The sequence below is a fragment of the Thunnus thynnus genome, chromosome 9 (genome assembly GCF_963924715.1).
Source record: "Thunnus thynnus chromosome 9, fThuThy2.1, whole genome shotgun sequence".
NCBI lineage: Eukaryota > Metazoa > Chordata > Actinopteri > Scombriformes > Scombridae > Thunnus > Thunnus thynnus.
This window is the reverse complement of record NC_089525.1, coordinates 22,338,366-22,358,103: the sequence shown is the minus strand read 5'-3', so window position 1 is coordinate 22,358,103 and position 19,738 is coordinate 22,338,366. Positions and strand designations below refer to the sequence as shown.

At 40.4% G+C, this 19,738-nt stretch overlaps 1 protein-coding gene and 1 long non-coding RNA gene across 8 annotated transcripts in view; one reads left to right on the top strand and one right to left on the bottom strand.

Moving 5' to 3' along the window:
* Positions 1-19,738, top strand: part of diaph2 (diaphanous-related formin 2) — a 381,473-nt gene that overhangs the window by 329,441 nt on the left and 32,294 nt on the right. For 5 of the 7 annotated variants that reach the window (XM_067599729.1, XM_067599726.1, XM_067599730.1 and 2 more), the window contains 2 exons: positions 6,592-6,684; positions 8,276-8,341. In XM_067599729.1, coding sequence (XP_067455830.1) covers positions 6,592-6,684; positions 8,276-8,341 — 159 coding nt within the window. The remainder of the gene's footprint in view (positions 1-6,591; positions 6,685-8,275; positions 8,342-19,738) is intronic. The other 2 variants (XM_067599728.1, XM_067599732.1) reach the window with 2 other exon arrangements.
* The window catches only part of LOC137189699 (uncharacterized), a 183,989-nt gene continuing 170,956 nt past the window's right edge, over positions 6,706-19,738 (bottom strand). The window contains exon 3 of the long non-coding RNA XR_010929709.1: positions 6,706-7,325. This is a non-coding gene — a long non-coding RNA (uncharacterized lncRNA). The remainder of the gene's footprint in view (positions 7,326-19,738) is intronic.

Genomic DNA, 19,738 nt, shown 5'->3' with positions numbered 1-19,738 from the left:
GGAAGAGTGAAATACTGAGGAGAGACATCTCACAGGTGCACGGCTGCTGTCCTTCGGGCACATGTGTTCTCTGTGGCAGTAATGGTCTTCCGGTCTGCTCGGGTCTTTGGAGCTGCTGGGAATGTAGAGAACGAGGGCGAGAGGAGGGGTTGACTCCGCTCAAAGCCAGACAGAGTAGACAGCACAGTGGCAAGAGGAGGCGAGTGTTGAGTAATGCAGGTGGTTGTGTATGTTTAGGTGGCTGAGCTTGAATTCAGGTGTGAAAGTAACACAGAACCAGGTGCATACAAGTGAGAGTAGAGAGAGAGAGATGAGATTAAAAGAAAGTGTGGTTGTTGATTCTCCACCTGGCCATAAAGCAGCACCCCCCTTCTTCCACTGAGGCCTTTGTTTCACGGCTAATGGTCCAGGTTAATTGCACAGGTGACTTTCTTTGGGGGAACAGATGGGCTCAAATGTGTTCAAAAACAATCCACAGCAAGCAAAAAAAACAAAAAAATCTAGGTATGAGTGGTTCCTCTCTTCTTCATGCTTCCCTTTCTTTCTTATCTTCTCTACTGGAGTCATGGGAGTGACTGGGGTGAGGTTAAACTCGCACTGTGTTCCTCTCTTGCAGTGGTTTCAATTCATCAAGCACAAGGCCTGTAAGCCCTCATTAGATCTCATTACAGAGCAAATGAGACTCAGACTAGTTTTGGCTACTGAAAGGATAGTGGATAGTCGACCACGTCTTCAGTGTGGTTGGATATGTAGCTGTGATTGATTAAAATATGCTACAATGATGAATTTTATTATTTTGTTTGCCTATGCCGTTATTTATCTTTGCAATAATACGCCATTGTTGCTGACAGTTTCACTCATGGCATATAGGATGTCATAATTCACTATTATGTTAGAAACCTCAAACGTATAAGATAGGCTTTTTAGAATTCCAAGAATTATTTGTCTCTTTTTCTCCCATGAATCATGAAGGCTGCATGTGAGCCATTAGAAACCGAGTTCTCAATTGATCCACTGTGTTTTTTCTCCGCAGCACAACATGCAGGAGATGACAGACAGCAAATTGAATTTATGAACAGGCTTTGTTGACACTGCTGCATAATTACAGGAATGCCACGCATTTGGTGTTTGCAGTTAAAAGAGAGGCCAGCAGTTCATTCAAATACACACAAGGTTTTCTGCTTAGATGATTGACTGAAAAGCTTTGTCATGATTTTGCTGCGACAGCTGTTCTATTACTTTGCAGTTATATACATATTTTGAATGCAGTGGATGACTGATCTTAATTGGCAGAAATAAACAAGTGAGATGTTTGCATAATGTCAGCTCATTTCTTTAATTCCTAATTGGTCCTTGACTGAGGATTAAGAGTTTTTGTTGAGTCTTCGATGGCTCATTGGTAATCTGAAAGACTTGGCTAGACTGGTGTGTCTCTTCTAACTGACCTTGCCATGTGCAGCCATGAGAATAGGTCACCCTGCTGACATTAGTATGCTCTCTCTCCCTCCTTCTATTTATCAATCTATTTTGCTGTCTTTAATTGTTGAACTTAAACTCACTTGTGAGTCAAGCAATCTGCCCAATAAATTTTGATTCGTTAACTGGAGTCACTCCTTTTGCAAATATGCATTTGTATCACTAAAAATGTGCAGGTAGGTTTTAAGTGTAGGTGAGCGTTAGGGCAGCGCAATATGTCGATATATATCGTTTGACGATAGAAAAACGTATATCGTTTCATCGTTTATATCGTGGTGTCGCAAATCACACTCTTTACGGCAATATCTTTCGTCATTTGACGACGCTTTGCGTTCTTCCGCACAGCCGGATGTGAGGCAAAGGCAAGACGACATAAACAAACATGGAGGAGTTTGCACAGGAGTCCAACGAGGAGCTTGTACCTAAGAAAGTGGCTACTTCTGTCGTATGGACGTGGTTTGGGTATGAAAAGTCTGACATGGACCAGAAAACTGTATTTTGCAAATTATGCCGTAGACCGGTTCCCTCATCAAAGTCAAACACCACTAACCTCTTTTACCACCTACGCAAGTCATGTCAAAGAGTACGAGGAGAGTCTATGGATGAGAGCCACGAAAGTACAGCAGAGTGCTCAAAAGAAACCCCAGACTGAGACATTGCAAGAAGCTTTTGCCCGCGGCACACCATATAGCAAAGATTCACGGAGATGGAGGGAGATAGCGGCTGCCAGGAGGAGGACGACACTCCGCTCACATTGACTATCAAAGAGGGCATCCTGAACTACCTGAATGAGAAGTATGATGACCGTACCACTGAGGAGCTGCTTGACATGGCGTCTCATGTGGACCCTTGGTTCAAAACCAGATACATTAAAGATGAGTGGGTGGACTATATGAAGGCAAGAGCTACTGCAGAACTGGAGAGTCTGGTGGCTAAACAGGCAGCATCAACAGAGGCAGCCCCACTTCCATCAGCTTCAGCTGCTACAGATGAGCCAGAGGTTCCTGCTAAGAGGCAAAAGAAGAGTTTGAGCAGCTACTTTAAAACAGCAGCAAAGCAAAGTCAAATTGCCCCTCAGTCAAGCAGAGGGTCCATTGAAAAGGAGCTCAACCTTTATCTCCAAACTGTGGAGGCTGCTCCAGAGACAAACTGACTGGATTGGTGGAGGCAGTATTAGGCACATTTTCCACTAGTGGCCAAGCTAGCAAAGAAATATTTGTGCATCCCTGCCACAAGTGCCCCGTCAGAGCGAGTGTTTTCTATTTTTTACCTTCCTACATATTGTGGGCCTTATTTTGCTGCCATAGTCTAAATTTGAAATGTTTACATTTGGTATTTTATATACCAATATTTATGTTAGGCCTGTATTTACTTTTGTTTGCTTCTACAATTTAAACAGTTCTACTCTATAGAGTATTACATTTGGTTTTGATATTTTTGACCATGTTCACATTTTAGCACTATATTTATTCTACAGTTGAAAAGTGTGAATTGAAAATTTGCACAAAGGTTCTAAATAAAAGGAGAAAATAATCAAATATGAGTTAATAGATTTTATTTGTCGAGTATATAATTCAAAATGTAATAAGAAATAGGCCTTTCCATGTGGTCATTTTATATAAAATATTTAGTCATTGAATTTACAGAAAATGTGCTATATTGTGATATGTATCGTTATCAGGATATGAAATGACCTATAACGTGATATGAGATTTTGGTCATATCGCCCAGCCCTAGTGAGTGTATGTGTGCCTGTGCTTGCATACTGGAGTGTATGTTTTAGAAATAATTAAATGTCACAGGACTCAGGCCATCAAGTATCCAGGAAGGTGTTTTACGACCTCGTGTCTTGCCTCGCTCCACTAGTCCCTCTCAATAATCCACTCCGCCACACGCACTACCGCACCCACAGAAACCCTTCACTTCTACCCCTTGCTGCCTCCTATGCTCTGTCTTTTTCTCCTCTGTCTCTCTCTACACTGCCTCCTCCCTTATTCTATCCTTTACATCTTCCTTCCCCCATAGTGACACTCACTGTATAGTATATGTGCCTATTATCTTCCTTTCCCTCCATTTCCTCCTATGCAACTGTTGCCACGCGACTTTGTGTACGAGTGTTGTGCTCCTGGGATTGGTGAGTGTTACATTGCAGATGCTTTCTCCCGCTTATACTGTAGATACTTTTTTTTTTTTTTTAGGGATAAACTAATCTGATGTGTGAAGTTTTTATGCCAATCCTGCTGAGAACACATTGCTCTTGTTATCCCTCCTAATTAGAAAATGTGATAGTGCTGCTTGTAAATATATTGTAGACGGAGCCGATCCCCTGGGCTCCCTGTTATATTTGACACAGCCCCTGGGTCCTGGTATCACCTTATATTCAGGTGAAGAAGGGGGGGTGTTGGATTGTAGGTAGGCAAGGATCAAAGGAAAAGAACAGGTACACCATTTCTCTCTGGGAGGTAGAGTTTCACAGAGCTTTACTTCTGCTCTTAAAGGTTTAACTGTTTAAGAAAGTACCTAAAAGTGCAAAAGCCGCAAACACGTTCCATGCTTCCACAAGATTTAATAATATCATTTAAGGACCTCAGGGCTGTCTGTTGAGGTGCCAACCAAGGTGTTTCATCACTGGAAGGGTTTGTCAATGTCTTGGGTCTTAGCCCATCTTAACCCATTTAGAAAGCAATTTCCTGTGAGCAGAGGGGATCTTTCCTCTTGAGAAAGATCTTTGGGCATAAAAGGTTAGCTTTTCTGTAATTCCCCAGCATACAATCTACCACTGCTGCTAATGAGAAGCTGATGAATATTTGCCCTAGGTTTAACAGCTCAAAATAAGACAAGAGTGAATTGCAGGAGCAAGGCAGAAATGTCTGCTAATGTGGGCAATGTTACAATAAGTAATGAAGAAAGTTTGCTCTGAAGATTACCAGAATAAGTGTACTCAAATAATTTTTAGCTTAGTTCATTTTTTTTCCACTAATCACTTACAATGTTTTTGCAGATTTGTTAAGTATATAAACATAAATGCATACATTTGCTGTCGGTTCAATGTGTGAAGCCTCATCTATGAGAATTCCCTGCTATCTTGTTCGAGTTTAAGCTGGGGCCCAATAGGACATAATTAATTGAGCACTGTTAGCTGGCAGGGGAGTATGTTTCGTATTTTAGTCATTTTGGTTCTTTGTGTCTGCAGTCTTCCTCCTGAACCCCAATCTACTAGGGCTCCCAAGTCCTGGCCATTACAAATGATGAATTGTGCTACAGTTAAGCTAGAAGTAGGACAAATTGATCAAAGTGTCAGGTGCCCCCTGTGATGTCTTGGTCTCCATGAAGAAGGCAGTGAAGAAGGAGCTGTCAAAAAGTTTCTTGTGCCAAGGTGGTTGTAGATAAATGTTTACCTGCCACTTAACACTTTCTGCCTTCTGTCAGACTCACAATGTGTCCTTGGTAGCCTACATAAGAAGGAGTAGCTAAAGATCTTGGGAGTTGATACAGTTTTAGTAGCTGCGAGTTGTTCACCATATTGTTCTTTAGGTCCAGAGCAGACAAAACCCATGCTCCCCCTTTTAAACCAATGGGCTTGCTATCTGAGGTGTAGTGCTGCAATTTGAGATAAGCACTACTTGGCTCAGCTTTGGTTTTGTTCTGATAAAGCTGGTCTAATTAAGCTTGATTTAATCGGGATTGCTTTTAAGCACAGCACACAGCCGAACAGATACTTTGATTTCAAAGTAGCCCTTGGGAAGGACTTGAGGAAGAAAGAGAGAGAATGAGATAGAGAGCAAAATTAGTGTAAGTACGAGTGAAGAGTTGCTTTTTTAAAAATTTGCATAAGACATGTTTCTATTCTTAGTTGTACTTTTTTCCGTTTCTTGCATGAATGATTGCAGGTTGGGTGGTTTGTTGCTGGAGGAGAAGCGAAAAACATATGCAGCCCTGACTTTCTCTCATAATGGCAAAATATGTGCCATTTCCTTAAATTAATCATGTAGCATTCAGTGTCAAGGCGTTTTGTTCATAAATTCAATTTATCTAACTGTGTGTCTTTGAGCACACGCAAGCAACGGAAGATTGATCACCCCAGTGTCTTGTAAAGTACTGTGTGTGGAAGTAGTTGTTGTCTCCACTTATTTTGGAATGTTTCCCTTCAGCTATAGCTGTAAGCACAGTAGAGAAACAAGATGCCTGGACCCTGATGGTAAACATTGTGGAAGAGCTAGTTCACTCATGTATGCAGAAGAACTGATGGCTAAGTCTCCAGCTCCACAATAAGTCACCCTAATGATCCTAGTTTAAAAAAATGTCTGTTCTGGACCAGCATGATAAAAAGGGTGCCCCTCTGACTCATTAGTATTGGGGCGTAAAGATAGATGACCCAGATATAGAACCCTAAGCTTATTTTTGAATCCCTATTCCATTGCGCCATGCTGCATGTGCAGAGTGTGGGAACAACTTGTCACGCTACTGGCCTCATAGCACTTTAAGTGTCTCCTACCTGTCTCTTCAGCCATGCTGACTGAGTAGTTCTCTAGTTTCATGGATCCACACGACAGCTGGAACGGTGGGCAGGGGGAATGTTTTTCGAAGGCCGGTCCTGGTGTCATTGACTGAACAATGATAGAGCGCCCGGGTATTGAGCGGCTCCACACTAAATCTTTGTAAAGAGCACTTAGCTCCCCTGCGTTAGCCACAGAAAGAATATCTGTCAATGACCATCAGTGGATGCTTTCATCCTGAGGCTCCTCTGCCTGTATTAGCTATAAGCTCTAAGTGTATTTTCCTCCTCCCCAGCTGTTTACTGAAAAAAGGACAGGCCTGAGTGACAGGCCTCTGTCACAATACGTATGCATTTTATAAAAGGCTTTTTTATATCTCATTCAGCATCACAGCTCTCTCTCGCTGTGATGTAAGGTGACTGTCCATTCACCTGCAGTTAGAGGGCATCCATTGCTTCTGCATCAGAATACCCAGAATTAGACCTTGAAGCAGTCATATATGTGTGTGTTTATGTGTAAATGTACACACTCATAGGCATACATTAAGTACTTCATCTTGTTGTGGAAATGTACTTATTGTTTTGTAAAAATTTTGCCTCTATTATCTGTTCTCTTGCAGAGGGAGATGAAACTGGTGTCATGGACAGCCTAATGGAAGCTCTACAGTCCGGAGCAGCCTTCCGTGATCGGCGAAAACGGACACCACGCAATGGTAAGGCAGCAAGAACACAATCCTTATGTTTTGATTTATAATTGTGGTTATTTCTGTCAGTTTCACCTATCTGCAGTAGAGAGAAAAAACTGCCTGTCCCCTTTATGCTGTTCATGCTTTACATGCAACATACAGTACCAGTCAAAAGTTTGGACACACCTTCCCATTCACTTGAATGAGAAAGTGTGTCTAAACTTTTGACTGGTACTGTAATTGGCTCCCGTCTATCATACCAAAGAGGCTTTGCTTTCCAGTTTGCTTAGAATTTGTGTCTATTCATGCATTTGTGTCATTTGGACTTGTTTCGAGGATTCATGACTGATACGCACATGAAACATGAGGACATATAGAAATATTTGCACATACAAACACGCATCATAGAAACAAGCACACATGTGGCCTAGTGCGTGTCATTAGCGATTTATTGTCCCTTTGCTATTCATAAAGCACTTATTATAATGTAGCCATGCTGGCTGCAGTTGGACTAAGGCTGATTTAGTGTAATCCTGGTGTTAACATATTCCATTCTGCCATGATGAATGGCCCGTACCCAGGGGAATACCACCTAGTAGGGGTGCCAGGGTCAATTGATATTCAAGTCAGACTTCTGCAGAAGAGCCACAGGTGCTGCCATCTACACACTGGGAAGTGGGTAGGAAAAAAAGAGTGGGAAAAAAACAATGGTTAGATTAGATAGTTCGACTATAGACAGCATGGCAAAGCAAGAAATAAGAATAAGCATACATTTTCAAGGCAGGGCAAGGAAATTTCTTATATATTAGATATTTACATCTACAGATGCTATAGACTTAAAAGTAAAGGTTACATTTCTGAAAATAGACTACTCTTTGCCTATTTAATGCAGATTGATTTGTTGTATTTGCAGTATTTAAGTCATGTCAGAATTATTAGTTATTGTTAGTAGAAGAATTATTATTGGTTAATGTTTATTGTTGTATACAAGATATGTGTCTGTTTACTTTGTGTTTGGCAAAGACAAGGCACCTGCTTGGCGACATGGCCGGGACATATGGGTCAGACCTTTTTCAACCCTGCCTGGATCACTTCCTCTTACACTCCACTACACCACTTTTTTTTCCACAATAAATTGGTTGAGAAAATTCCATTTTTATTTAAAAACACAAACCTACTGCTATGATTTTTACAATGTAATGCAATTTATTATGCTAGATTATATTTTGGTATTCTTAGTTAATTTCAGAATAATTTTATCATGTTAAAAATCATTTAAACAATTTTCTCCTGTTTCAATATCTATAATGCTGCTCAACAAAAGTGTAATCAAAATGTAAATCAAAATGTAACACAGATAACCATCTCCATCCTTTACTTCCACCATTTTCATTCCATATTTCTTCATTTGGGTTTTAATGTGAGGCCATGTCTGCATCTAAATATGTGTGCAGGTGTCTTTGCAAATCTTAGGGGTTTTGCCAAATTCTGGGGGTGGCTCATTCCTGCCAAATATCTGAAATGTGTCACCTCTGATGCCTTTCTCTCTTTTCCTTTCTCTCCATTCTTCCCTTCCCTTCTTTTCTTTATTATTATTTCATCACCAACATTGTTACAGGTGATCAAAGCCCTTCCAGTCCAGCCTCTCGGTGGCCGGGTGCTAACTATGGTAACAGAACCCTAGGTGTGTGTATTGAACTACCTTTTTAACCCAGACCCAGCACCACCCTGCCTCCTACTGCACTTCTCCTGGCTGCATAACTCACACATCCTTCCTGTCAGAGTACTCAAGCTGAGCTGGTCTACAAAATGCAGAGTTTGACTTAGCAAAGAATTAAATGTTGAAAGGCATACTATGTAAGATTTACTGTATGTGAGAAACAACTATGAAAGCTTTAGATGGAAGATGCATTTAAATGAAAACAAAGAAAAACTTGCCTCTTACAAATATACACAGCTCCTCAATGAGAAAAGCAATTTTGGTTTCAAAATGTATCAACACAAAATTCAAACGGTAATGATTCATATCAAATCATGGTTTCTACAGTGAAGTTACTAAAAACATGTTTCAAAGTACAACAAGGGTGAAACTTAAACAGACATACTGAGGATCAGTGTTGGTTTCAATCAAGCTTACATTTTGAAATGGCTAATCAAAAGACTGACTGATAACTGATGTGCATTAGCAAGGCTTTAGCAAAGACCATGTTAAGATTGTCATAAGAACAGGTTGTAGTTGATAGTGTTCTCTCCCTTATGTGCCTCGAGTCATTACTGGTTAGTAAAAAAGTCAACTAAATTTTGACACAATTAGCATAACTAATGATTAGCTCATAACATTAGCAGCATTCTGCCACTACAGAGGTTTAGCATGATGTAACATTAGTCCGGTTTTTCTGAAAATGCTGTCAATTGTAGATGTCTGGAGTCAGTATTAACAAGATTCTACCAATAGAAAAAAATACATCAATGGATAAGAACCTTCCTGTTGCACCATTTTCCATCACCAATTATACATTTTTTTGACCCCAGGATTAATTACATGCAGAAGTAGAGAAGAAAACTCTAGACTGCTGAGACTGTAATTGACATTAAGGCTTGTACTGCTGACTGACATGATGTAAATCTTACATTGAATACCTTTAAAATCCAATACAGTTAAGTACTCTAGTATTGAAATTGCTCTTGTGTTGGCCCCTTGATCCTAAAGTTTTATCATGTAACACTAATACAATCATAATAGTGGCCACTACTTTAAGTGAATAGTTTTTGATTCATTCAGCAAAATGTCTGTCTTGTAGAGCAGCTCCAGTCATCATCTAATTGTCTTGCTCTTCCTATAAAACTATGCTGTCACAGCATGAAATCACTTCCTGTCTTGTAGCACTGTTTCTGCTGGAGAGGACTGTAGACCTCCATGCTTTGGCCATGCACAATATTATTTGGGTATTACCTTTCTTTGTTTCTTTGTTTGGTTAATGTCAAACTGATGTGTAACAGCACCCTAAATCTACACCTTTCTAGATGATTCTTGTTTTTTATGCCACCATGCACATGCATGTTTTGAGGCAACTTTGGAATTTCTAATTGTCTGCAACCCTCAACAGAGTGGTTCCCTGTGTCTTGCAACAGTGTCTCTCCTGTTATAATTTGTTTAATCTCTTGCAGTTGTATGTCCAAATACCTGATGTCTTGATGGTATATGGATGAGTGTGTATTTGAATATGTATACTGATGTATGTATAGTAAGTATTGGAAAATTATTTGCTAGTGTTGGAGGTGTGGAAGTAACAAATATAATTGGGTTCACATGTATGCACAACACCAATTCTAGAGGAACTGCAGTTTTTGGCACTTCTGCATAGGCTTCATTTTTTAGCCCTGGAGGTTGCTGCTTGTATTTGACACACACACACACACACACACACACACACACACACACACACACACACACACACACACACACATACACACACACGGAGCAAACAGCAGAGCAGAGAGGACACAGTGCAGTGAACCAGGTGAAGATTACTTGAGTTAAGGACAACCACACCTGTTAATGTAAGTGCAATAAAACCTCTGTTAGTAAAAAGCCAGTAAGTGCTTTAGTAAACCACCGAAAAGCAATATTTCCACCTACTCTGTCTGCAGTCTCCCAGGATGTTCTACACAACCACAGCATGCTTTTTAGGCTAATAGCTAATTGTTACAAACAGGCTATATCAACCTTTAAAAATACACTTGTAGTTCTGTGCCAGTGTGGCAAACACTAGTGTGTTGTATCAAACCATCTAGTAATCTGGATGGTTCCTGGATAGGGGGCCACCTAAAACTCCATAGTTTTGCTGTCAGAGGAACAATTAGGTGATTTCCTGGTGGAGGTCACTAATGTGTTAAGGCACCATGTCATTTATTCTGTTTATGTTCTCATGAACAGAATCTCCAGGGGCAGCTGAGAAATGGAAAGTATCCATTTTGGTGTTTGCAGATGATGTAGTCCTCTTGGCATTATTGGATCATGACCTCTAGCGTGTAGCTGGCGGTTTGCAGCACTATGTGAAGCACCACCACACCTGAGGCCATGGCTCTCTGAAAATGATATAGTGGCACGTTTGGGTAGGGAGCAAGTTGTTGTCCCAAGTGAAGGAGTGTTAGTATCTCAGGGAGCCTGAAGCTGTCGCTCTCAATTCACCAGTCTAGGTTCCAATCCTGACTTATGGTCATGAACTTTGGGGTAGTGTCAGGTTTCTTTTGCTGGGTGTCTGGGTTTCTCCTGGGGGAAAAAGGCTTGAGTAGAAGCACCGCTCCTTTGTTTTGTGGTGGTCTGGGCATCTGATCAGGATGCTTACTGATAGCCTCTCTGTGGATATATTCTGGGTGCGTCCAACTGGGAGGAAACCTTTTTTGCTGCCATGACCACTGCAACCCGAGTTTTGACGCAACATGGGCCCTGACATTGGTAAACATGGTTGGCCACCCATGCACTACATGATTTGCCTTGGGATCATCTCTGTTTTTGTTCATGAATATACTTTACATTGTATTGAGTATTATGTATGTCTGTGATTTCCCAATTCCTGTGACATAGCCATGGTTAGTGTGGTCCTTATGATTGCTCTCTTTCCTGCATGACATATGGCATCAGTCTTTTCTCAGCTCACTTTTTTTGCACAACACTTCTATGCTACCAGAATGTATTGTGCGCTAAAGGCTCTTTGTTTGTTGATATAGAGCTGGTACTGTACTGTGGTTTGATTAACAGCTGCATGGATTCTCTACTCTAAGGTGATGAGAGGGGAAAATCCTTTTGACATGCTGGCTCCATGGATTTTTTTCTAAATGGAATCTGGAAATGAGTTCAGCTACTATAGAGAATAGGGGGAATTTGTCTCATCCCATGAAAGGGGACAAACAGAAATCTCTCTGCACAGTTTGAGGGATTTTTTTAGTACAGTACAGTCTGTAAAGAGAAACTATTAAAGGGAAACTTAGGTGTTTTCCAACCTCTATTTTCCAATCTTTTTGTGTCTAAGTGACTAATGGGGACCACAATTTTTTAAATTGGTCCAGTATTTAGTGAGAGCGCTTCAGCCAGCAGCCGCGGAATGGGCTGCAATGTAATCCAACGGGGCAATTGCACCCCGCCAATGTATGTCCACTAGAAGAGCTTGGTTTTGCCACTGACAGGCTCAGATTATTATAAGTGTCTGACAACATTGTGGAAAGGACCATACAGAGAAATTAAATGTTTTTTCTTTACTTTTCGCTTGATCTGATCTGTTTGTTTTTGTGTCTAACTCATCAAGTCTCTGAAATTTCAGTTAAAAAAAATATTTTTCTGTATTCCAACACAACAAACTCTTCCCAGCACTTAACACTTGAGAATTTTCAGAGCAAGAATTCTCTTTGAGCACTTTTAGTGGATGTAGATTGACGGGGCCCAATTGCCCTGTCGGATTGTTGTCCCCATTAGACACAAAAAGATGGGAAAATAGGGTCCAGGTTGAAAAATACCAACGTTTCCCTTTAAGTTCCCCAGTGGTGGACAATTAAGTGACAAAAAGCACCTCAGTCATTGAAAGCTGTATTCGGGGTTTTACTTATTTGTGCATGGTGGGAACTGGCAATGTTTAAGTCAGTATTCAGAGAATGGTGTGATTTTTGGGTCAGTGGAGCTGCATTAATTTTTATGTACTTTTGTTCTGTACATATTTGATCTGCACATCTTTCTCTCTGACTCGGGTACTGACAACATTTCAGTCTCTGAATTTACTGGAAGAGAAGGTTCTCTAAGCAGTTATATCAGACAGTGTGCCAAATCTATTCACTCCTGCTTGTCGTGTCTGTTGTAATCTCATGCTTTAAAGCTTGATTAACCTCTTGCCATCCTCAAACGAGCAGCATGTACCAGAGAGAGTCTCTCAGAGTCGCACAAGAATCTTCGCTTACGTCAAAGGAGTTCATTTAAAACCAGCATGTCGTTCTTTGTCGTCCTTCAGGCTAAACTATACTCTAGCAGACTACTTCATGTGTCAGGCTGAACACAATTCTAGTTGCCGCCAGTCACAATTACACCCAATTACCCCCAGAAGCATTTCCTATTTCCTTGTCTCCACTTTGTATAAGATGGAAAACCTAACCCGGGAGGCCATACTCATGTGTTATGCAATTACACCAGCCAGTCCTAATTCAACACACAGAAACTGGATGGATTGATGGAGAACAGCGGAGCCACATTTTTGTTGTGAGTTCAGTCTCATTTCAGGAGGATCATTTATAAAGTATTTTGTAGTGTAGAATCCAACAGTGTACACAAACTGCAGTCTACACTAAATTAAGTTTTACTTGAATAAGGATGAAAAAAAGATGTGTTAGCTTTCTCGTTTTCTATCTCCTACTCCCTTTCTGGTGAGACAGTTACCTGGGTATCTGGCAGGAGATTGTTGGGTAGAGAGCAGGAGCCTCTCATACATCCTGGCTCATCGATTTTCGGTCAGGGATGAAAGCCACAGACTCAGTAGGTCTTTCATACTGGGGGGCATCCCAAAAGACACATCAATCAGATTTCAAAGAGAACCCAGCCAATCTTATTTATTTACTGCCTTTTCAACGTCATTACAATCCCAAACCAGGGCCTCTCTCCTTTCCCCTCTCTGCCCCATTCTCCTACTTCACCTTCACAGGTCAGTCCATCAAAAGTTCTGTTCTATATAGTAAGTCTCTTAAGGACTTATTTGACATTGAATAGGGAGGGATCATCTTACACCCATTAAAAAATGGAGATGCAGTGATATAATGCTTGTCAGGGTTATGGATTTTCAGCCCAACCTTCAAATCCCCCAAAGCTTTGCAGTTAATTCAGCTGGTCAGACCAGAGAGTGGGCCCCCTGTATGTTTAATGAAGATTAAATTACCTATTTTCTCTCATGAAGTTTTAAAGGAAGAAAGCAGGTGAATCTGCAAAGAGGCACATGAAAAGACCAAAGGGAAGTGCCTTAAGAAGGAGATGCTTGGAGTGATAAAGAATTTCATCTTGTTCTCTTATATCCCCCAACGTCATTTGTGACATAATTGATTTTTTATACCGATATTACTTCTGTGTTTGTTATCCACATCACCCTGATGTAGACAACCACACTACAGTGGGTTTAGCCTGGCAGCTACTTTCTCATCTTTCCCCTGATCTGGGGGACAATCACCCATTTGTTTCTTAAATTACATCACAGGAAGTGATAGTGATCGTAATTACCTTAGTAATTAATTTGCTCACACATATGTTGTACCCATCACTTTATCTCTTTCTTGTTGGCTCTAAACCTCTCTGGTAGCTGTTCTCTTGAACTGTTTCTCACACACATGCACAATTGTGTGTCACATATTAGATAGGGAGTGTTACTGTAGGGTGTTTCTGAGTTTAGGGCTAAAGCCCTTTGCTTCCACAAGCTCCTGGCTTGCACTTCAGGGTGTTAATAGATGTTATTCATCGGGGCGGCCCCAGAGGCGATCCTACAGGAAGTGGAGCTAACATGATTTGGGGCGAAGAGACCCAGAGGGTGTCAGTGCCTCATGCTATAGCTCAGATGGCTTAGTAGATGTGAGATATCCATAGAGAAGATGAGAGCAGAGCTCTGTAGAGATGTGCTGCTTGAAATCTATCACCTGCTTCTCATAGATAAGGATATTTATCAACAGCCAAAAGGAAAGGCAGATGGGAAAGAACTGAGGCATGGGCAGCCACTCCATCTAAGATTCAATGTCCTAAGGCATAGACAAAGCCATTGTCCCTCCCATTGACCCATAGGGCTTTTCTCTGGACCTGATCATTTTTCATCCTCAGCAGAAAACCCATCATGGAAATATAGATGAAGATTTTATGTACCATTTGAGTACCCTTGGCGCATAACTGATTCGTTGCTTGACTCTGCCAAGAGAGGACGTAAAGTAAGTGAAGTGTGACATGGAGCCATTTTGAGAGGATAAATCAAATCTTAATAAAAGGCTCAGTCCCTCTGAATGGACACCAGGGGTCTCTCGCCCCTGCCCCTGCTGTTAAGTATCCCCTAAACCATTTGCTGTTTAAATTATACTGAAACTATCTACTTGAGCACAGGGTGTCAACAGGGGGCTGTCTTCGTGCCCTTTTCATGCCATTATGCCCTTTTACAGCCCCTGTCTGAGAAGTCTTATCATGTGGAGTCTAGCTCCCTATGGTAACACTTACTTTCTCTTTCCTTTTTTAGGAATAAAGTCAATGAGCTAGTGCTATAATGGACTCAGAGCTCTCCATACCTAACTCCAATATTGTCTTACTTTATTGGTACAGGGCCTCATTGATGTAAAAAGAACTCAGGCCTCCCGCCTAGTGGACTATCAACGAACAACTGCCGAGCAAAAACGTCTAGTAACTTATCATATTCAATAATATCCTAGAGCGTTTGCAGTGGGCTGTGTTTTTTTCTTGCTCACTCTCCAAACAATATTGGCTTTCAAGTATGTGGGCAGTTATGAAAGGTCACCCTAAGTGTAAATTGTCAATACTGGATCAATTTTGGAGGGCAAATGTGCTTTGGAGGCCCCATAATGGAGGGTTTTATCTTATTTTTACCCGGGGCACATACACACAATAAGACTGATATTGTTCATTGTTTGATGAATTCCTAATAGACCTATAAACTTGCAGTGCTTAAAGCCAAAGGAATGCCTGTGAAAGCCAAATATAGGGGAGGCAGTCGGACCATCCTACCAGCTGAAAAATTGCCCTCATATAATTCCAATGGAATCTCGTCCAAGCCATCATGCTTAGTGTTGAAGGATGGGCAACTTGTGTCGGTTGAATTAAACCTTATTTATCGCTCATTAGGCATGCAGCAGGGCCAACTGATGATCAGCTAGAAAAAAAATAATGTGCATAGGAATAGGATGCCATCCTGTATGGTTATGTGTTTCACTGGCAAAAAGAAGCGGTGCCTGAATCAAATGTTTCTTCCTCTGCTGTCATGCTTGTGTGTTTTTTCACCTCCTTAATATGAGGTGGCTATTATTAAGTTTAGGATATAATGTCCAGGCTGATGTTTGCATTTGAAGTGTCAGCCATTATCTACAATCTGTCAGCCACAATGAGGTGAAATTAATATTTTACTTTCCCATTAGGCAGGCTTGATGTCTGTAATAGGGAGGTAAAGGGAAGGAACAGTAGACCAGGCAATGAGTGATAATGGTAATTCCCATAAATGCAGATAAAGAGAGAATGTGTCAAAGAATGTTAAATGTTCCATTCAACAGGACATATCAGTAAAGGTGATGCTAAGAACAAGGATATTAAAGAAATTACGATGTATGTGATGCTGTCAGTTTGGAGTAGGTAGAGGTTGTGACATTGCTGTTCTGACTTTTTTCACACTTGAATTAACAGTGTTACAAAGTAAATTCAACAGGCTTTACAATGTTGTTAATTAAGTCATACCTTTCTACTCTGAGATGCAACACATTGAGGTTCAACTGTTTATATTGCCTTTGAGTATGCCAAATTCATAATTATCTTAAGGTTAACAAAAGGGCTTTTTATTTTAGATTGAAATGAAAAATGCATAATTAGTTAACAGTGTTTATAAGATCAAATTAGCAAGTGAAAGTAACACTAACATCGACACTTCAAGATCAAGATATACATACTGTATATTTGTTCGTTCTCGAACATTGAGAGAAGGGAAACTTCCTGTAGTTTGTAAATGAAAACACAAAACCAACAAATAAATGTAATCTGAAATACATATTTGTGAAAGCAGAAAATTGCAGGAAACAATTCGATTGATTACAAGACAAAACAAGTTTGCTTCTGAGGTTCCATTGGCTGTAATGACTGTAATTTGGGTAATAACATGCAGTAAAATATAATTACATACATACAATCATTCAATCTTCCAGTTTTTGTTGCCTTAAAGCCTGACTGGCTTTTTTTGCCTTATTTGGGAATTTTGGAAACTGTAAGCAACAATATCAACATATAAAGGTTAATTATTTCTTGAAATATATTAGAAAACTTTCAAGTTTGCACACCCTTCAATTAAGAAAAATAATGTTTCGCAATTTTGTTAAGAGTAGTAAGCCTCCTACACCTTTTCACAACCAAGGTGTTTTGTGTACTTATCATGAATTCGTGCAGTGAACCGAATATTTGTCTGTCTCTCAACAAAAAGAAAAATATGCACTTTCTTTGGAGTTATGGTCACTATTCTATCTGTGAAAACATCAAGTGAATTATTATTGACAGTAGAGCAATGTCCTCTTCATAATACTGTTGTTCAAGGATAGATGCAGTCTGCTAATCAGTCTTTAGAGTTAAAACAGGGTACTCAGAGTCAAGGTATTTGTCAGACAAAAAGAGGAGACAGTACAGAAAGCAGTTTAGAGAGTAAAAGAAAAAAGTTGCTCGAGACTGTCAACCAGGTTTAAATCATCAAGGACTGAAAGAAACAGAAGTTGCTATCTCATGGACATTTTGATAGAAAGAATTATGTACATGAGACTGAGAATGTAGAAGAGAGAAGCGTATGATCCATTGAAACGAAGTAGGGGTATTGTGCAGTTATGGACAGATGTATCCATAGTGATAGTGATAAAGAGCTAAAGGGGGCTAGAAAGGGTTAAATGAGGGTAAAAAGGGAGAAAACCACAGTAACACCCCCTCCTACTCTCTCACACATACACACCACACGCATACTGGGCGTGCAATCAGCAAGAATGCTCCCTACACTCAGGCACTCCCCCTCCAGTCAAGCATGATTGTGCTTGACATGGTTCCATCACTAATGCTGACTGATGCCCATTTGCTAGGCTCTTCACATTTATTTATTTATCTGTTTATTTGCGTCAGGTTTATTTATTGATGGGCCTCAAGGATATGATGGCAAATCTCCATTTGCTCATATAGGGAAGTAAGAAATGGAAAAGCTATAAACATGTGCAACATTTACACGTGAATGAACAGACTGAGAGAGGACAGAGTTCACCTTTTTTATTTAGATTCCAGCAGTTGAAATAGCTATTCCTTTCTGGTAATGGAAAAGTGATATGGCCCATTTAGTTACTTAGCGCTAATCCCAGTGGTCTAGCCTCTTCTCTATTTTTTCTTCCCTTTTATCTCTTTGTCTTTCTTCATTCCTTCTTCTGACTTCTATTTGGTTAGCATCTGATGGAAGGATTTGAGTGAGGTCAAATTACTACCTTGCCTGTATGAGCTTTTCCCAAGCTTTAGCAGCACTCTCAGCCACATTAAGTGCACACAGCGCGTTGCTGTTGTAGTTGACCACCAAATTCTCATGAGGGTTTTAAATGCATGCTCTATTTAATGCCCAGTGTCCACATAACCTCCTATTTTTGTGTAAATTGATTCTAAAGTTTTTGGGATATGGTCTTCTATTTTGTTATGCCTTCCATATTTTTGTTTGTGGCTTTTAATAAGATGTTCCCATGCTTGTGATTGTTACATAGAATGATGCAATTAGAGCGTAATGAGTGTAAGTGTAATTGTTGTTTATTCTCACAATGACATATTTGCTGTTGTAAGCTACTGAGGGAGCAGCGATGCTTAATTACCCACAAGTGTACAATTTGAGGTCATTAGCTTTGGAAGCCAATATCTCTAGCCAGAGGTCTGCCAGAGGACCTTTGGTCCACTCTTGTAGTAGTACAGAGTATGCCAAGTTGAAAACTGCAGAAGGATTATTGCTGTGCTTTTCAAGATATCACTTCCCTGTCTACATGATGTTATTATGGAATTTCTAGAAATTTCATACATTGTTTGTTCACCATTGCCTTATTCCCTGATTTTGATTAACTTTTTAAAGGGTAAATCTTCAGTCAGCTGTGGCTAACATAAATGGAAATTTAGCAGCTCATCTAAAAGTGATAATGACTAGTAATGGTGGGTTATGGGTAATTAAACAGCTGGGGAGCTTCTTTAAAAAGGGGATCAGTTATCTGATTTGAGACTGTGAGAACATATCTTACTTTGGGTACAATTATTAGAAGGTGATGAAAGAGACAGAGAAATAAAGACTGTATTTTTGTCTGTGCACTTGTTAATCTTAGAGCAACTAGCCTATATCCCTGTTTTCACGGGCTGAAGAGCAAACAAATCAGTTGCAACTCACAAATTTTTTTCCACATGCCCAAAATGGTGTGAAGCGCTACCATGCTCCCTCTTTAGCAGGAGCTGATTGGCATCTGTGCTCTTGTGAAGATAGGAATCCGACCCAACTACATCTGTGAGTTTATTTGAATTCATCCAAACAGTTACACTGCGCCAAGAAGTAGGGGGAAATAAACAAGAAGAAAACACAACAGCTTGGTATTCATGAATTCCATAACTTACAATGTTACTCCTCTAAGAGATGACTAATATGTCAAGTTTAAAAATAGACAGTTTGCCACAGTACAGACCCGCTGCCTCCACTGGATGAGGATTAAACGGATATATGGTAAAGGGTAGAGATTTGTGATTGTGTGTGTTTATGTGAATGTGGCATGCACATGCATAAGTATGTCTGAGGCGATTGTATGCTCGTATATATGCAAAGATACTGTATATGTGTGTGTGCTTTGTATGTGCACTGTATTCTATATATGTGTGTTTCTGTGTCTATGGGTGCAGTTGTACTGTATATAAACTGACCAGGTTATGGCGGCAGGATGAGGGTCTGAGAAGTAGCTGAACTGTATGGGGGTCATGCATTAGTGGAAAGCCAGTGGAGGATGCTGAGTTTGTAACATCTCCACCCTGAAGGCATTGCCAGCCAAGTAAAGGATGAGGCTGCACACTGCATTACCTCAACTATTTTTTTTTTTTTTTCGCTTCCACTCTAGATGAGTTTCTTCCAGTGGCCCAGGTCACTGTTGCCCCAGGGCGGATTATGGCAGATAGGAGCTGTGATGTTCCTTAAGATTTCCGACAAGTGAGGGAAGGAGTGTGTGTCCGGGTGTGTGTCCATACGTTTGATCCTTTTTTTGTGCCTCATCTGTTCATGTTGTTTTTGGTGTGATTGTGTGTGCCGTTTATTAGGGAATGTTTACTGAAGCTTAG